Source organism: Cervus canadensis, chromosome 30 (genome assembly GCF_019320065.1).
Source record: "Cervus canadensis isolate Bull #8, Minnesota chromosome 30, ASM1932006v1, whole genome shotgun sequence".
Taxonomy (NCBI): Eukaryota; Metazoa; Chordata; class Mammalia; order Artiodactyla; family Cervidae; genus Cervus; species Cervus canadensis.
In genome coordinates, this window is record NC_057415.1 from 11,607,592 (window position 1) to 11,625,751 (window position 18,160).

Below are 18,160 nucleotides of genomic sequence, written 5' to 3' on the forward strand. Positions count from 1 at the left end.
CTGCCATTCTGAGAGGGATGGGGAGAAGGCTCTGGAAATCAAAAGGTGGTCTGCCCTGAGTTAGAAAACACTGTTGACAAAGCAAAGGACAGTTTATTTTAAAAGAACAAATCTTTTGCTATTCTTTTATCATATGGAATCCTTTGAAATATTTTAAAAAATCACACTAAAGAGAGTCTGCAAAAAGAATTGAAAGGAAAGTCTTAAAAAAATTTTTTTTAAAGCGTTAGAGACGAAAAGCCTAAAGGAAAGAAACAGATGTGTCTTCTGGCCTCCGCTATTATTTTTATCTCTAGAGCAGAGTGGAAAGTGAACCCTCTGGTCAGGCTACCTATCTTCCCCCAATTTTTTTAATCCTGCAAATGTGTTTTTCCTTTTACTGTAGTGTTTTGCAGTTAAAAAATCATAAAGATTTACTTATGAAGGTTTATACAAAGTCATAAGATTTACTCATGAGCTATAAATGAGTCTAGAAGATAGAAGTAAATAGGCCCTCACATTAAGCCATTCAGCATGGATTTAAGGGAATGGTGGATGACATTGATTGGATATCGTTGTGGGGGAAGTGATTCTGTCATCCATGTTTAGAAGCTTAAGTGTCCTCAGGGTCCATCTTTTGGAGATGCAGGCGTGGCACGTTGAACACAGAGCCTTGTCAGGAGTGTATGTGTGGCTGTAATACAATCTTCATGGTTCTTTTTCACTTGGGGTTTTTCAGGCTGCACTCTGGACCTGTTAACTCTCTTCCCATAATTTCTGATCACAGGCCTTAGGTCAGCAACAAGGTACTAGTGAGTGTAGCACCTGAGGTACTCAACAGACTCTTCAGAAGATAGTCCTTGAACATCAGACAGACAGACATGGGCACTCATCTTGTTTTGGTTGGGAAAGAGTTGTAGCTTTTACACTTGAGTGAGCCGTGGAGGTAGAAAACAGTCTGCTGCTCCTTTGGAATGCCAGTGTGTTAAGGGAGTCCCAGGAAGTCCATATTTTATTCTGGAGATTCCCAACACAAAGCGTTAGAGCCTGAGGCCACCTCTGTTGCTTCTGTCTGAGATTTCTTAGTTGATGAGGGCTACTAGGATAGTCTTCAAGAAATCATGCCGTGCTGTTCTCAGTCATGTCCAACTCTTTGCAACCCCATGGACTATAACCCTCCAGGCTCCCCTGTCCATGGGATTTTCCCTGCAAGAAAACTGGAGTGGGATGCCATTTCCTCCTTCAGGGAATCTTCCTGACCTAGGTGTCAAACCCACATCTCCTGCATCTCATGCTTTGGCAGGCGGGTTCTTTACCATTGAGCCACTGGGGAATCTCTCAAGAAACCATAACTCTCTCTCTCTCTCGGGGACTTCCCTATAGCTCAGATGGTAAAGAATCTGCCTGCAATGCAGGAGACCCTGGTTTGAAGAACCATCAGTTCAGTTCAGTTCAGTCGCCCCATAACCCTTCTCAAATTTCCAGGACAAGTGCATTACTCAAGTGCATTTGTCTTTCATTCATTCTCTTTTCATTGACTTTTCCCCCTCCTAGCCTGTGTTTATCTTTTCTCACTCACTTTTTAATACTGATTGTCTCCAACAGTGGTTCCTACCTTTAGCACATAATGATACATAGTGAATGAATTCAAGCTAAATAAAAGGAACCAGTGAGAAATTAGACTTTAAAATGGCAGTTATCTTTGAATTTTGACCATTGCCAAAATTCTGAAAAGGAAATGGTGATTTTTTTTTCCTGTTTCTGCATTTAATATGATGTTAATAGCTACTGTGCTATTAGCATGTAAACATCATTGAAGCTTAGCTTGACTCAGAAGTTGCCAGAAGCAAAATAATATGCTTGTTAAGCTGGGGTCAGCTGGAGTATTGTGACCCTAGCATTTTGTAAAGTCTGGGTCCGTGCTTTCTTCCGTGTAGCAGGCCTTCTAAACCTTTGTACAGGAAGAGACATTTCTTTCTTTTGATGAGCAGGTCCTCATCAGACATAGTACAGTATGGTAGGGAGGAAAAAAAAAATTGCTCCTCCCACACTGTCTTTCTGTGAGTTTCATAATCTTGTGCTAAATTTGGCTATTCCTGACAATGAAAGTAAAATGACAATACTTCTCATGCATCTGGGACAATGAAACAAGGAAAGTATAGTGCTTTTCAGAATGTGTAGACCTGACTTCATGGTTTTGATGGTGAACTTGGTAGAAAAGCCATGCACTGATATGAATCAAAAGTCTGTAAAAGGACCTGTTTTCCAGGTTCTGAGTTAATCTATTTCCTTTTGATCCCCCCCAAATCCCATTTTTCTGTATCCATTTGCTATATTGAATTGATTCAACATTTTGGATCTTCCTAGGGCTTTGTGTGAATAATGAGTTTGGGTGTTCCCTTTCTGTGATGAGCCTGAATATACCTGTATATCAGTCATATTCGGTGAAGTTCGTTCATGTGTAGTTTAGATAAATCTGGCTCTGAATCCATAGAGCCTCTTTACTTTCTGATGGAATCAGGTGGTGGCTGCATGTGGGGTTGTTGAGGGTATGAGAAGAAATCAGAGTGACCGACTCGTCCCAGTTTTATCACTTCCTATGTCCAGGAAAGGCCCCCATCCTGGACAAACTGCACGAATTTGTTCAGAACTGTCCCGGGTTTAAAACTTAAACTCCTTGACCTCAGGCCATCTTAGATGGTTGTTTAATCTAGTACAAATGAGGGTCCACATACTTCAATTGAAATACTGAAGAAATATAAATCAAGTTAATGACTTGTTAAATTAAAAAAAATAAGTTCTGTTCTCCTACCTTGGGCTTCCCAGGTGGCACTAGTGGTAAAGAATCCTCCTGCAACATACTAAATGTGGGTTCGATCCCTGGGTTGGGAATGTCCCCTGGAGAGGACATGGCAACCCACTCCAGTATTCTTGCCTGGAGAATCCCATGGACAGAGGAGCCTGGAGGGCTACCGTCCATGGGGTCACAAAGAGTCGGACATGACTGAAGCGACTTAGTCCATTCTGTTACCTTGGCAAATATATATTTATAATGACCTGGAAGCCTGGGTTTGCAGGTCGAATTCTCAGACTCTTGGAGTTCCAAGCTGGAGCACAGTGGTTTCAGTAGAGCTGGTCCCCAGTCATGGCCCCTGCCCTGGGCTTCCGGTGATATGGTGAGAGCTGTATGAAGGGGATGGGTGTGCATGTGGACACCTCAGCCCACCTGTCCTGGCTCACACTCACTCCTCACCCCTCCCTGGGTCTTGTGTCAGAGGGTGCTCATGCTGGTGGCATGGCCCCCTGTTGTAGGGAAGGGGCTGACCAGTCCTAGGAAATTTGTGCAGGGCCATGGTGAGAAGATTCTGGGCCTTGGAGACCTAGAGTGAGGTCTAGAAGTGAGGAGCCAGACTCTAGTGGGCAGATGCCTTGCAGATTCAGATTGTATGTTGAGAGATCAGCGGGACTGGATCAGAATGGGATCTTCTGAGGGATGGGATGGGGAGGGAGGTGGGAGGGGGGTTCAGGATAGGGAACACATGTACACCCATGGCTGATTCATGTGAATGTATGGCAAAAACCACTATAATATTGTAATTAGCCTCCAATTAAAATAAATTAAAAGCAAAAGAAAAAAAAAGTAACATTACTGAGCAGTGCAAAGAATGACTTTCTCTCTTGGGAATATAAAACCTTTTCTTCAGCAGTTGTGGAAAATCCTAACTTTGGGGGGATGTCATTAGGTCCAAGGATGTTGCAAAGAGAAAGGACTTCAGAGGATGGGCAGATGTCCTGTTAATGACATTCCCAGAGCTTCCACTGAGACATTCCCTCATTTTATTCACTGAATTCCCCTTCAACCTTCAGGGTCACTTTCAAGAGTCTTCTCAGGAATGTTGTGTCAGCTACAAATAATTCTGACAATGTCTATTGATATTTTATAACTCAAAGCTATTTCAAAATGATGTTTGGGATTATAAAACTCAAAATATAGTTGAGAATGACTGGAATGATGACTTTGCATGAATTGACATAGGGTCATCAGAAGTGTCTGTACAGGTTGCGCATGTCACAATTTCAGGTGATTCTATTAACATTGATGACAGTCTTAATGGTGCCCCCTAGAGTTGTACAAAGCACAGCAGTATGTAATATCCCTGAATCAAAGTGCACAGCAATCTACTTATTTTTTCTCCTGCTAAAATAGGTATCTTCTAGGTGAACTGTATTGAAATTCTGATTTGAATATTAGGATCACTTTTATTTGGTTCTTCATTTAGATTAATCTTGATTATTTACTAAGAGCTATAAAAACAGAAAATAGGCTCAAAGTTCACTCATTTTAAGTATTTTTCTGCTAAGAGTTCAGAAATCAAATGAGAATAAAGTAAATTTTATAGTTTACAAATTTTATTTTTCACACAGTGAGGAAAGACTAAAAGCATAGAAAGTGACTTTGGAAATTCATTTTGTAATCACTTAAATGTTACATCAAATTTTGATTTTAATTCCAAGCAGGCCTTCATATAGATACTATAGTTTCAATAGTTTTGATTGAAGAATAAGTAGCAAATTTTTTTTGTCACCTGTTCTTGTTAACAGTGATTTTAAAAAGGCAAAAAATTTTTTTGCAAATTTTCTTAGGACTATTTTAAAACAGAATATCCTGACCATCAATAAAGACATATCCAAAAAAAAAAAAATGGCATACTCTTGAATTTCCTTCTTGACATAACATTTTTTGTAACCTCAGTAGAGAAAGTACTTTTATTTTTCTGTGTTATATTAGGGTAATAAAAGGGTTATTCTGTCTTGGAAATATCCCTCAAGACAAAGTGGAGAGAAAAATTGTACTTTAGGTTTTATCATCCAGTCTGGTTAATAATGTGTTTGTGAATACAAATGGACCTGCCAAAACAAAGTTTGAAAGTAAACCCTGAGTCATCAGAGAATAATCAAAGTGAATCAGAAATTATCTTTTTCTGGAATGAAAATACCAAAATTACAATTAAATTGATCAAATGTTTAATAGAAAACAGCAAAAAAAAAAAAGTGGTCATAGTTCACTGATGGTTGAATTTTTTTCTCCTTAAAGTGATTTTTAATTTCTGTTTGCCCTTTTCTTTTCCTTTCTGGAATAGAGACAGGGGTTGTGGGCTTGGGAAGAGCAACAAGGTTAGCATGAAGCAAACCTAGAATTTCAGATTTTATTTACCTATAAAATAACCTGTTGAATTTAAAACCTTCAATATGTGTTTAGCCAATTAAAACCTTCAATATGTATTTAGCCAATTTTAGTGGGTTTAGTTAGTAATTTTTTAACTTTGAATTCATACTTAACAAGATATCTTTGTTTTGTTTTGCTTTTTAGGTGCAAACCCAAATTATCCTGATGTAATTTATGAAGGTAGCTATCATGTGGTCTGTATTTTGTATTTTTTCAAAATATTTGTCTAAAATGTAATAAATCAACTGAAAGAAGAACTTTAAGCTCAATTAAATATACACTTCAAGCATGACTTAGGCCAAAATAATACTTCAAAAATCATTCGGTATTGATGGCTGTTTTCCCTTGATATTTACAATGCCTGTAAATAGTGTTTTCTCTCTCATGCTTGTTCTTGGAAGTAGTAAATCCATTCTGCTGTAACAGACATTTTGTTTCCATAATTGGGAACTAATTACCTGTTTAAAAGCCTTGACTACCAAGAAAAGGGAGGTGTATCAGTTTCTGGCTATGACGGTAAACCCAATTCAAAATTATGTTTCTTACGTAATGAAAAAGCCTGGCTCAGAGACAGGAACCTCAAAGGCAAGGCATGTTTTAAGGTTGGTGAAACCAGCAACTCAACTGTATCATCAGGGATCCAGGTTTGTTTGTGTTTTTCCATCTCTGCACCCTCCTGCCCATTGTGCTGGCTTCACTGAAGGCTGTTTCTCTTATGGTCTTAAAATGAGTCATTCACATTGATGGGAGAAAGGGAGGAACTTCTGAAATTGTTCCAGAAGAAGGAGAACTTTCCCAGAGACCTCCATCAAACCCTCCCTGTTTCTGACTCAGGACTCAATTGGTCATGGTTCATTTTTTGCCTCCAGTATTGAGGGCTGGATTAACCCTTGGTTAAATAGATCCACCCTTGGAGTTTAGATCAACTTTAATAGAGGAATAAATTCCCTTGAATAAAATGGGTCTCTCTTAAATGGTAAAGAATCTGCCTGCAAGGCAGGAGACCTGGGTTTGATCCCTGGGTTGGGAGGATCTCCTGGAGAAGGGAATGGATACCCACTCCAGTATTCTTGCCTGGAGAATTCCATGGACAGGGAGCCTGGAGGGCTTCAGTTCATGGGGTTGTAAAAAGTCAGACACAACTGAGGAACTAACCCTTTTACTTTTGGAATGTGGAAGGAGAGAACCAAACTGTCCACTGTATTAGCTTACCAAATATCTCATCTTTCCTTTGCTATTTTAATTGAATTCCAGGGTCATTTTACTAGGTATGAGAATCCATTGTTAATAGTTTTGAAACCACCTTCATGACCAGGAGGCTTCTTTTGGGGAAATGGCAGGCTCAATTTCAAGACTTGGCTTGAAATTTAAAATTGATAAAAAGTTACATTGATCAAAATGTTGCATTCATATAATTATTTTATAAAATAGTCTATTCTTTAATTCTGATGCACACCTTGACAAATGTGTATATTTATATTTTTAATGTAAAAATAATTTGCACTTTTAAATATAAAATGATTCTCTCTGTGTTTATGTGTGTATATTTAACTTGAGCTAATTTTATCTAGGGAATTAAATTGTCTTTTCTTGCTTTATGCATGTTAAGCCATATATCCTCCAGGCTGTTGTGATTTGGGTGATTTTGTGGATGTGATTTGTGTATTTTTATATTTATTTGTTCTGATATAGTTTAAAGAAAGTGTACGTCAAATTGCATCACAGAGAAATTGTATTGTGATTTTTCCATTTTAAAATTATGTTTTGAACTCCTTTCCAATAATTTTAAGTCTCTAAAATTAAGTCTTTCCATTGGACTCAGATCACACTTTGGATATTTGGCCTAAAATGTTGTTATATTAAACTGTAGATACTTTAATGATTTAATTTTGTATGAGTAGCTGGATATAATATGAAGAGGGAAAATAAGCAAATAAATGATATCTCCTAGTGTTTGAAATATTAATAAGTTCTAATATTTTCAAAATGAAAATGGTAAAAATATAGTTTTGCAGTTAAGAATGAAACAGCCACAGATAGAAAATAAATGCTATTTCTGTTAATTTTCATTCACATTCAAAGGAACACTCTGCTAATAAGAATATAATTTAAATTGGTTGCCTTGAGGCCAGCATGATATTTCTACCAAGGGAAGATTAGCTGGGGCTGGCTTAATGAGGTTGGTTGTTCAAGATGGAAATTGAAGGCACCATGTCTATTTAGAATAAAAATACAAACCAGTTATAAAAAAAATTGTCTGCAATAAGTTTACTAAAAACTATTTATGACTTTTATATATAATAATAAAGATGCTCCCTACAGAAAAATCATTTATTTCTATCCTGATCCATGTAGGCTAAAATTGATCCAGAGGAGCAGCTACATTTGAGAACTATGAGAACATAGCCTCACAATTCTAAGTGTTGTGTTGGTGAAGTTCCCTATACATTAATTCTGCAACTGAAATATTGGCAATTCAGAACTCTTTTAAAAAGTTCAAATGTGGACTCAAGTCGCTCTCAGTGCTGAGTCCACATTCTATTTTAAGTGAATAAGTAAGATGTCCGGAAATCAGTGCTGCTGATTTCAAGTCTGATTTCTGGACTCTGTTGCCTTCTTGCCAGTTGACCTTAAAACTAGTAATTACTAGTAACATCTCTGAGCTTTCATTCTTCAGCTGTAAAACTGGTGGTTAGGCTCAATTTCCGAAGACTCTTCTAGGCCTATAAATCTATGACTCTTGTATGGCCAATTTTTTTGTATTTTCATTAAATACTTTATCAAAAAAGGAATATATTGATATTATATACAATATTATATAATATAAAACCTTCATGTGCAGAGAAAAATCCTAAACCTGGTTTGGAATTTGACCAACAAAGCAGTGATGTAAAGATCTGAGTTGAATACGATTTTGACATCACTCAGTCTTACAGTGAATTTAAACCAGGGTGGGGGGTGTCATGTTTCTCCCCAGCCACACTGTCAGTGGTTTGGAAGCTTGTGGTTTGTCTTGCTTTGTTCTGGATTCTACTGTGGCTCATGTTGGATTGCAGCCTAAAGACAACTTCATGCTTCCTTCTTTTTCCTCTTTCTCCAATTTAAGATTACGGGACCGCAGCAAATGACATTGGGGACACCACAAACAAAAGCAATGGAACTCTTCCCACAGGTGTTGTTGACACGGGTCGGGAACACCTCTCGGTGAGTGAGATGCTTACTTGTTTCCTAAACTGGTTTTGAGCATTTTTGATTGCTTGAATGCCTGAGGGACCTTCAATGTCAGTCGTTCAACAAAACACTTTTATTCAGATGTAAATATGGTGTTGAAGGGTAGAGGAACTAATAGAAAGATTTAAGAGACTTTATAAAAGTGCTGTGGTTTCCCTGGTGGCTCAGATGGTAAAGAATCTGCCTGCAATGCAGGAGACCCAGGTTCAGTCCCTGAGTGGGGAAAGTCCTCTGGAGAAGGGAATGGCAACCCATTCCAGCATTCTTGCCTTGAGAATTCCATGGGGTCACAAAGAGTCAGACACGACTGAACAACACACACACACATAAAGGTGCTGTATAGCCTCTGACTTATTGCTGATGATTCCTGTTTTAAATTTCTGTCCTTCAGGGACTTCTTTGGCTGTCCAGTGGTTAAGACACTGCACCCAACAGGGGACATGAGTTCCATCCCTGGTCTGAGAACTAAGATACCACATGTCACTTGGAAGCCAAAAACAAAACAAAAGACAGATACAAACAAATGTTGGCAAGGTTGTGGAAAAATAGAAAGCCTTAGCTATTACTGCGGGCATGCGTGTGTGCCTGTTAAGTTGCTCAGTCATATCCGACTCTGTGACCACATGGACTGCCAGGCTCCTCTGTCCATGGAATTCTCCAAGCAAGAATACTGGAGTGGGCTGCCATGCCCTCCTCCAGAAGATCTTCCTGGCTCAGCGATGAAACCTGCAACTCTTGGGTCTCCTGCAGACAGGTTCTTTACCACTAATGCCACCTGGGAAGCCCCTAGATATTGTTAGTGAAAATAAAACATGGTATGGTAACTTTCAAAAACTTTGTTTCTCAAAAAAAATTTTGTCCTTTAAAAGATTATTACTAGACTATCAAGAAACCAAATTTCTCATTCAGTTGTTGTTCTTCAGTTGCTCAGTCATGTCTGACTCTTTGTGATCCCGTGGACTGCAGCATGCCAGACTTCACTGTCCTTCACTATCTTGTGGAGTCTGCTCAAACTATGTCCACTGAGTCAATGATACCATCCAACCATCTCATCCTCTGTCACTCCCTACTCCTCATGCCCTCAATCTTTCCCAGAATTAGGGTCTTTTCCAATGAGTTGGCTCTTTACATCAGGTGGCCAAAATATTGGAGCTTCAGCTCCAGCATCCATGCTTCCAGTGAATATTCAGTGTTGATTTCCTTTAGGATTGACTGGTTTGATCACCTTGCCATCCAAGGGACTCTCAAGAGTCTTCTTGAGCACCACAGTTTGAAAGCATCACTTCTTCAGCACTCAGCCTTCTTTATGGTCCCACTCTCACATCTGCACATGACTACTGGAAAAACCATAGCTTTGACTATATGGACCTTTGTCAACAAAGTGATGTCTCTGCTTTTTAATATGCTGTCTAGGTTTGTCATAGCTTTTCTTTCAAGGAGCAAGTATGTTTTAATTTTATGGCTACAGTCACCATCTGCAGTGATTTTGGAGCCCAAGATAATAAAATCTTTTACTGTTTCCAATTTTTTTCCCCATCTGCTTGCCATAAAGTGATGGGACCAGATGCCATAATCTTAGTTTTCTGAATGTTGCATTTTAAGCCAGCTTTTTACTCTCCACTTTCACCTTCATCAAGAGACTCTTTAGTTCTTCTTCACTTTCTGCCATTAAGGTGGTATCATCTGCATACCTAAAGTTATTGATATTTCTCCCAGCAATCTTGATTCCAGCCTGTGATTCATCCAGCCCAGCATCTCATTCAGGAATATGTATAGTTCTTGTTTCCACATCTTCACACTTGTCTCCTTAAATATCCTAATAAAAATTTCAGTGCCTACAGAATGTAAGAAATCCAGTAAGTTCTGAAAGGGGCTGGCCATGGGAGGATATAATAATATCAATGAAATACAGATCTATCCCTTTGGTTCTTATACTTAGGTCAGAGACCTGAGATGTGAATATTAGCACCTAAAATGCAAACAGAGGCTGAGCAAGGCAATGGGAGTGGTAGATGTAGAGGGGCGGCACCCTGGTCCTTCCTCTTAGGAGAGCTGGAGGAGTCTGTAGGACAGGTGTCACAGCCTGTGATGGATGCATGGGATTTGGACACAGAGGAAAGAAGAGGAAGGGCCTTGTAGGTGTGTGAGCAAGAGCCTGCAAACTGGAAACATTCTTGATTGGAAGGCAGGGCGTGTGAAGGATGGTGGTCAGAGGCAAGACTGGGGAAGTTGGCCGTGAGATCTTGAACCTCAGTGCTAGGTGGTTAGATTTATGGCACAGTGAAGAACATTAAAGGGGGTGTGAGTTCATCTCCCCAGGACTCTCGGGCAGCAGCTCAGGTCAAAACCCAGCAGATTCCTCCATTCTTTTCTTTTCCTTCCTTGCCATGTGCACCCAGTCAGATATCGTGTGAGTTCTGCCTCCTTGTAAACCTCAAACCTGTCTGTCCACAAACTATGGCCCTTGGGCCAAGTTCAGCTTATGTAGTCTGTAGGCTAAGAATAGTTTTAACATTTTTAAGTGGTTTGGAAAAAAACAAAAGAAGGATAATATTTTGTGACACATGAGCTTTATATGAAATTCACATGTCAATGTCCATAAATAAAGTTTTATTAGAATAGAATCATGCCTATTTACATATTGTGTGTGGCTACTTTTGCACTCAAGGGCATATGAAGTAGTTGTAGCAAAGTCTGTATGGCCTGCAGCGCTGGAAATATTTATCATTTGGCTCTTTGCAGAGAAAGTTTGCCACAATTGCTTGTTCCTGGATGACTGCCACAGCCTTCCATCCTGTCTCCCTCTCCCACTCTTGTGATCTTCTGGCCTTTCTTCATGCATCAGCCTGAGTGACTTTTTTTAAAATAGTTTTTTTTTAAATAAGTTTCAGCTGTATTATATTGTGATTTCACATCTGTGTACACTAAAGAGTGATCATCCCACCAGCCTAGTTACCGTCTGTCACCATACAGTTGACCCTCTTCACTCATTTTGCGCACCCTGACCCCCTCTCTCTGGTAACCACTAATCTGATCTCTGTATCTATGAGTTGGTTTCTGTTTTGTTTGTTTGTTTTGTTTTTTTAGATTCTACAGATGAGTGAAATCATATGGTATTTATCTTTTGTCTGACTTATTTCTGTTACCATAGTATCTTCAAGGTCCATCCATATTGTCACAAATGGAAAGATTTCATTGTTTTTAATGGCTGGATAATATTCCATTGAATAATACTCAATTCCATTAAATAATATTCCTATATATATATATATATATATATGTATATATATATATATATCACATATCAAATCTTATCCATTCATCTACTGATGGACACTTGGGTGGTCAACACATCTTATCTATTGTAAATAATGCTGCATTGAACATGTGTGTAGTTGCTAAGTCACATTTGACTCTCTATAACCCCATAGACTGTAGCCCGCCAGGCTCTTCTGTCCATGGAATTCTCCAGGCAAGAATATTGGAGTGGGTTGCCATTTCCTCCTCCATGGGATCGTCCTGACCCAGGGATTGAACCCACATCTCCTGAGCTGGCAGTCAGGTTCTTTATCAGTGAGCCACCAGTGAAGCCTCTAAATCTTGAGTTTGTTTCTGTTTTGCATGTGTATTCATTTGTATTGTTTTAAATTGCAGAGAAGTGATATCATACAGTATCATACAAGCCTCTTGTCCATTCTTGGCTGCCATAAACCCAGTGCAGTGGTGTGGCATGGGGGTGGTGGGAACAGAGCTTTACCAAGTAGATAACGGGATCATTCATGGGAAAGCCATGAATGTTGCTTCCCAGTGGACAGTCATGACCACTGAGCATGGAATGCAATGTATGAGCAGGATTCTTGAGGAGGGGAGGCCAGGGACAGAGGGTGGACTAGGTGTTTTTTGAGTTCCCAAAGCTGGGTTGGAAGGGAGAGAGGATTACAGTGACCAGACTCCCCTTGTCCTGAAATAGGCAGCCTGACACTGAATCCCAGATACCTGTTCATTGCTGGGAGATAATAAATAGAAGACACACACTCTCTGTGCCTAAAATTCTTCCCTAGAAATGGTCCATTGAACATATGGGTGCATATATCCTTTTGAATTAGTGTTTTCATGTTCTGGTATAAATACCCAGAAGTAGAATAACAGGGTCATTCTACTTCTCATTCTATGAGGAATCTCCATACTGTTTTACATGGTGGCTGTACCAGTTTATATCCTCACCACCAGTGTTTGAAGAGTCTCTTGTCTCAATATCCTTGCCAACATTTGTTATTTCTTGCTTTTCAATTGTAGCCATTCTAACAGGTGTGAGGTGATATCTTACATGGTTTTGATTTGCATTTCCCTAATAATTAGTGATGTTGAACATATTTTCATGTGCTTGTTGGCCATCTGTATGTCTTGGGGAAAAAACGTTTATTCAGATTTTCCATACATTTTTAATCTGGTTGTTTGGTTTTCTATTGTTGAGTTGTATGAGTTCTTTATATATTTTGGATATTAACCCCTTATCAGATATATGATTTGTAAATATCTTCTTTTACTCATAGGTTGAATTTTTATTTTGATGACAGTTTCCTTCACTGTAAAGGAGCTTTTTAGTTTTATGAAGTCTTATTTATTTATTTTTGCCTTTGTTTCCCTTGCCTTTGGATTCAGATCTACAAAAACATTTTTAAAACTAATGTCAGGGAGATTATTGCCTATGCTTCCATCTAAGAATTTTATGGTTTCAGGTGTTACATTCAAATTTTTAATCCATTCTGAGTTAATTTTTGCAGGTGGCATGAGATAGTTTTCTAGTTTCATTCTTTTGCATATGGCTGTCCAGTTTTCCCAGCACCATTTGTTGTGTTGAAGAGATTGTTCTTCTCCACTGTATGTTCTTTGCTCCTTTGTTATAAATTAATTGTCTGTATATTGTATATTATATATTGTATATTAATTGTCTGTATGTATGGGTTTATTTCTGAGTTCTCACTTCTGTCTCTTGATCTGTGTGTCTGTTTTTGTGCCCATGCCAAACTGTTTTGATTACTGTAGTTTTTTAGTACAGTGTGAAATCAGGGAGTGAGATGTCTCCAACTTTGCTCTTCTATCTCACAATAGTTTTGGCTATTCGGGTTCTTTAATGGTACCATACAAATCTTGGGATTATTTATTCTAGGTCTATGAAATATGCCATTGGAATTTTGATAGAGTTTACACTGAATCTATAGACTGCTTTGGGTACTATGGACATTTTAACAAGATTAATTCTTCCAGTTCATGAATATGGAATATCTTTCCACTTATTTGTGTTTTGTTTTTTTTTTTCAAGTTCTCATCATTGTCTTAGTTCTCTGTGTGCTGGTCTTTTCACTTTTGGTTAAATTTATTCCTGGGTATTTTATTTTTTTGGTATAATTGCAAAGGGGATTGTTTTATTAGTTTATTTTTCTGATCATTATTAGTGTGTAGAAATGCTATACATATCTGAACATTGATTTTGTATCCTGTGACTTCACTGAATTAATTTACTGGTTATAATAATTTTTTGGTGGACTCCAGAGTTTTCTTAATATGGTATCTTGTCATCTGCAAATCATGACAGTTTTGCTTTTTCCTTTCTGATTTGGGTGCTTTCATTTCTTTTTCTTGCCCAATTCCTATGACTAGGACTTCCAACATCATGTTGAATGAAAACGGCAAGCGTGGGCATTTTTGTCTTGTTCTTGACCTCTTTGTTGCGTTGTTATCATAAGTGGTTGTTAAATTTTGTCAGGTGCTTTTTTCTTTATATATTGAGATGATCATGTGTGATTGTTTATCCTTCATTTTGTTAATGTTATATATCACATTGATTGATTTGCAGATATTGAACCATCCTTGAATCCCTGGAATAAATTACATTTCACTGTGGTGTGTGATCCTTTTAATGCATATCAGATGTATTTTGCTAATATTCGTTGAGGATTTTGCATCTATGTTCATCAAGATATTGGCCAGTTATTTTCTTTTTTCATGGTGTCCTTGTCTGGTTTTGGTACCAGGGAAGTATTAGCTTTGTAGAATGCTTTTGGCAGGTTCCTTCTTCTTCAGTTGTTTTTTTTTTTTTTTCCTGAAGAATTTAATAAAGATAGTTCTTAAATATTCTTTGAATGTTTTTGTAGAATTTGCCATTAAAATTACCTGGTCCTGGGCTTTTGCTTGTTGGGAGAATTTTGATTACTGTTTTAATTTCCTCACTAGTAATTTGTCTATTCAGATCTTCTATTTCTTAATAATTCAGTCTTGAAAAATTATGTTTCTAGGAGTTTATCCTTTTATTCCAGTTTGTCCAACTTTTTGGAAAATAATTGTTTGTAACAGCTTCTTATGATCCTTTGTTTTCCTATGATGTCATTGCTGTTTTTCCTCTTTCACTTCTGATTTTATATATTTGAGTCTCTTTTTTATTAGTCTAGCTGAAGTTTTATTGATATTATCTTTTCAAAGAGCTAGCTTTTTGTTTTATTGATCTTTTCTATTTTTTAGTCTTTATTTATTTATGTCTGGGTCTTTATTATTTCCTTTCTTTTACTAATATTTAGCTTCATTTGTTATGCTTTTTCTAGTTCCTTTGGGTGGAAAGTTAGCTTCCTTATTTAGGACTTTTCTTGGTTATTGAGGTTGACCTGTATTGCTATGAATGTCCCTCTTGTGACCAGTTTTGCTGCATTCCATAAACTTTGGTATGAAAAATTTCTATTTTCATTCATCTCTATGAATTTTTATTTCTTCTTTGATTTCTTCAAAGACTTATTGGTTGTTCAGTAACATGTTGCTTAATCTCCAGTTTTTGTAGTTTTTCCAATTTTTTTCTTGTGACCAAATTTTAGTTTCATATAATTGTCTTTGGAGAAGATGTTTGATAGGATTTTAATCCTCTTAAATTTATTGAGATTTGTTTACTGACCTAACATGTGAACTGTCTTAGAGAACCTTCCACATGCCCTTGAGAAGAATGTGTATCTACTGCTTTTTGATGGAATGTTCTATGTAAATCTGGAAGGTCATCTGGTCTAACATGTCAAAGTCTGATACATCCTTATTAATTTTCTTTTTGGATAATCAATCCATTGATATAAGTGGGGTGTTAAGTCTCCTGCTATTACTGTATCTCTTTCAATTTCTCCCTTTCACTTCAGTCGTTCAGTCGTGTCCGACTCTTTGTGACCCCATGGACTGCAGCACGCCAGGCCTCCCTGTCCATCATCAACTCCTGGAGTTTACTCAAACTCATGTCCATCGAGTCGGTGATGCCATCAAACCATTTCATCTTCTGTCATCCCCTTCCCCTCCTGCCCTCAATCTTTCCCAGCATCAGAGTCTTTTTAAATGAGTCAGCTCTTCACATCAGGTGGCCAAAGTATTGGAGTTTCAGCTTTAGCATCAGTCCTTCCAATGAACACCCAGGATTGATCTCCTTTAGGATGGACTGGTTGGATCTCCTTGCAGTCCAAGGGACTCTCAAAGAGTCTTCTCCAACACCACAGTTCAAAAGCATCAATCCTTCGGCGCTCAGCTTTGTTTATAGTCCAACTCTCATGTCCATACATGACTACTGGAAAAACCATAGCCTTGAGTAGATGGACCTTTATTGGTAAAGTAATGTCTCTGCTTTTTAATATGCTGTCTAGGTTGGTCATAACTTTTCTTCCAAGGAGCAAGCGTCTTTTATTTCATGGCTGCAGTCACCATCTGCAGTGATTTTGGAGCCCCCAGAAATAAAGTCTGCCACTGTTTCCACTGTTTCTCCATCTATTTGCCATGAAGTGATGGGATCAGATGCCATGATCTTTGTTTTCTGAATGTTGAACATTTACTCTGTGAATCTTGGTGCTTCTGTATTGGGTGCATATACATTTGTAAATGTTATATCTTCTTGCTGGATTGACCCCTTTATCATTATTTAATGCTCTTTGTCTTTTATTACAGTGTTTTAAAGTTTGCTTTGTCTGTTATGAATATAGCTATTCTAGCTTTCTTTTTATTCCATTTTCATGGAACTTCTTTTTCCATCTCTTCATTTTCAGCCTGTGTGTGTTCTTTCTTCTGAAGTGAGTATTTTGTAGGCAACATACAAACAGATCATGCTTTTTAATCCATTTAGTCACTCCATGTCTTTTGATTGGTGAATTTAGCCCATTTACGTTTAAAGAAATTATTGACCAGTATATATTGTCATCATTTTGTTAGTTGTTTTGTGGCTATTTTTGTAGTTCTTTTCTGTTCCTTTCTTATTCTCCTTCTCTCTTATCTTGTGTTTGGTGATTTTCTTTAGTGTTATGTTTAGATTCTCTTATCATTTTTTTCCTCTTTTTACTATAAGTTTTTTCCTTGTGATTACTGGGAGGTTCACATATAACACTGTATGTAAGCACTATCTTGTTTGAAGTTGGTAATAACTTAAGTTTGAATACATTCCAAAGCTTTATCTTTTTTACACACCATTCCCATGACTATACTTGTCATGGAACAAGTGGAGGCTCTATTCATCTAGTTTTCAGATCCTTTTCTGAGGGAATTATTTCATATTTAGTTGCAGACTTGCTGCATCCATAGTAGGAGATGAGTCTAAGATCTTCTTACACTGCCGTCTTGAGCCCTCTCCCTTGAGTGACCTTTTTAAAGCACAAATAGGGTCACTCTTTTATTGTCATTCTCAGAGTCTTCTCAATGTATTGTAATGAAACTTTTGCTTTATAAACCCAACTCCTCATGATGGTTAATAGGGCCCTACATATCTTGCCCTTGTCTGTCTCTCTGACTTCATCTGCACACTCTCCTCACTGTGTACCAGTTATCTTTTTAAAATGCTCTCTTGCATGCTCCAGGCTTACTTTTGTCTCATAGTTTTCACATTTGCTTTTTTCTCTAGGAGGTGTGCACTTCCCAATGGTCACCACACAGCTTTATCTAGAGTGGCTAGCAGCATCCATTACCCTATTTCATTTTCTTCTGAACAGTTATTATTGTGATAATTATCTTGAGTATTTATTTGTTTACATGTTTAATATCTTTTTCCTTTCCTTGATTCTTTTTTTTTTTTTCCCCTTTTTTTTTTCCTTGATTCTTTAGTAAGATTCTTAGTATAGATGACCTGGTCAGTGTTTTTCCCAGCTGTATTCCTAGTCCTTGGAATAGTACCTGACACCTAGAGGTGATTAGACTGATTATGAACACTATGCAATGGGTTTCAGAAGAGAAGGATTGAAAGTGGGGTGATGATTTAGGTGTTTGGTTCAATAATAAAGAGATATGTTGAATATTTAAACCAGGACCATGGCAGTGGGACCAGGAGGCTCAAAAAGAGATGCAACTTAACTGCAACTTATAACATGCACATCCAGTATTTTGAGACACACACACGTTTCCACAGATGCCTATATGCATTGAAACGCAAGAAAAACTGCTGTGTTAAATCAACTGCAGGATGTTTTCTAATTCCTTCCTTGTGCAGTCATTTAAGTTTTTACTTTCATACCAAACCACTTAATGTTTCTTGGTTTGAGAATGTTGTTTGAGTATGTAAGGAATCCAAGGAGCATGTATTAAACCCACTGATGTGTATGTATATCAATTACTAAAAATTGTATGCTAACTTCAGTTTTCTCTTTTGAATCCAAATGCTAAATTTAAACCCCTAATTGGTATATCTCAATGTTTGAACTGTCTATAGTAGGGTATTGGAGAGCA

The 18,160-nt window shown here is 37.7% G+C and overlaps 1 protein-coding gene across 10 annotated transcripts in view; it reads left to right on the forward strand.

Annotated features, from left to right (window-relative positions):
* The window catches only part of NTRK2 (neurotrophic receptor tyrosine kinase 2), a 388,663-nt gene that overhangs the window by 79,352 nt on the left and 291,151 nt on the right, over positions 1-18,160 (forward strand). For all 10 annotated transcript variants that reach the window (XM_043453247.1, XM_043453252.1, XM_043453254.1 and 7 more), the window contains 2 exons: positions 5,351-5,386; positions 8,313-8,410. In XM_043453247.1, the coding sequence (XP_043309182.1) occupies positions 5,351-5,386; positions 8,313-8,410 (134 nt within the window). The remainder of the gene's footprint in view (positions 1-5,350; positions 5,387-8,312; positions 8,411-18,160) is intronic.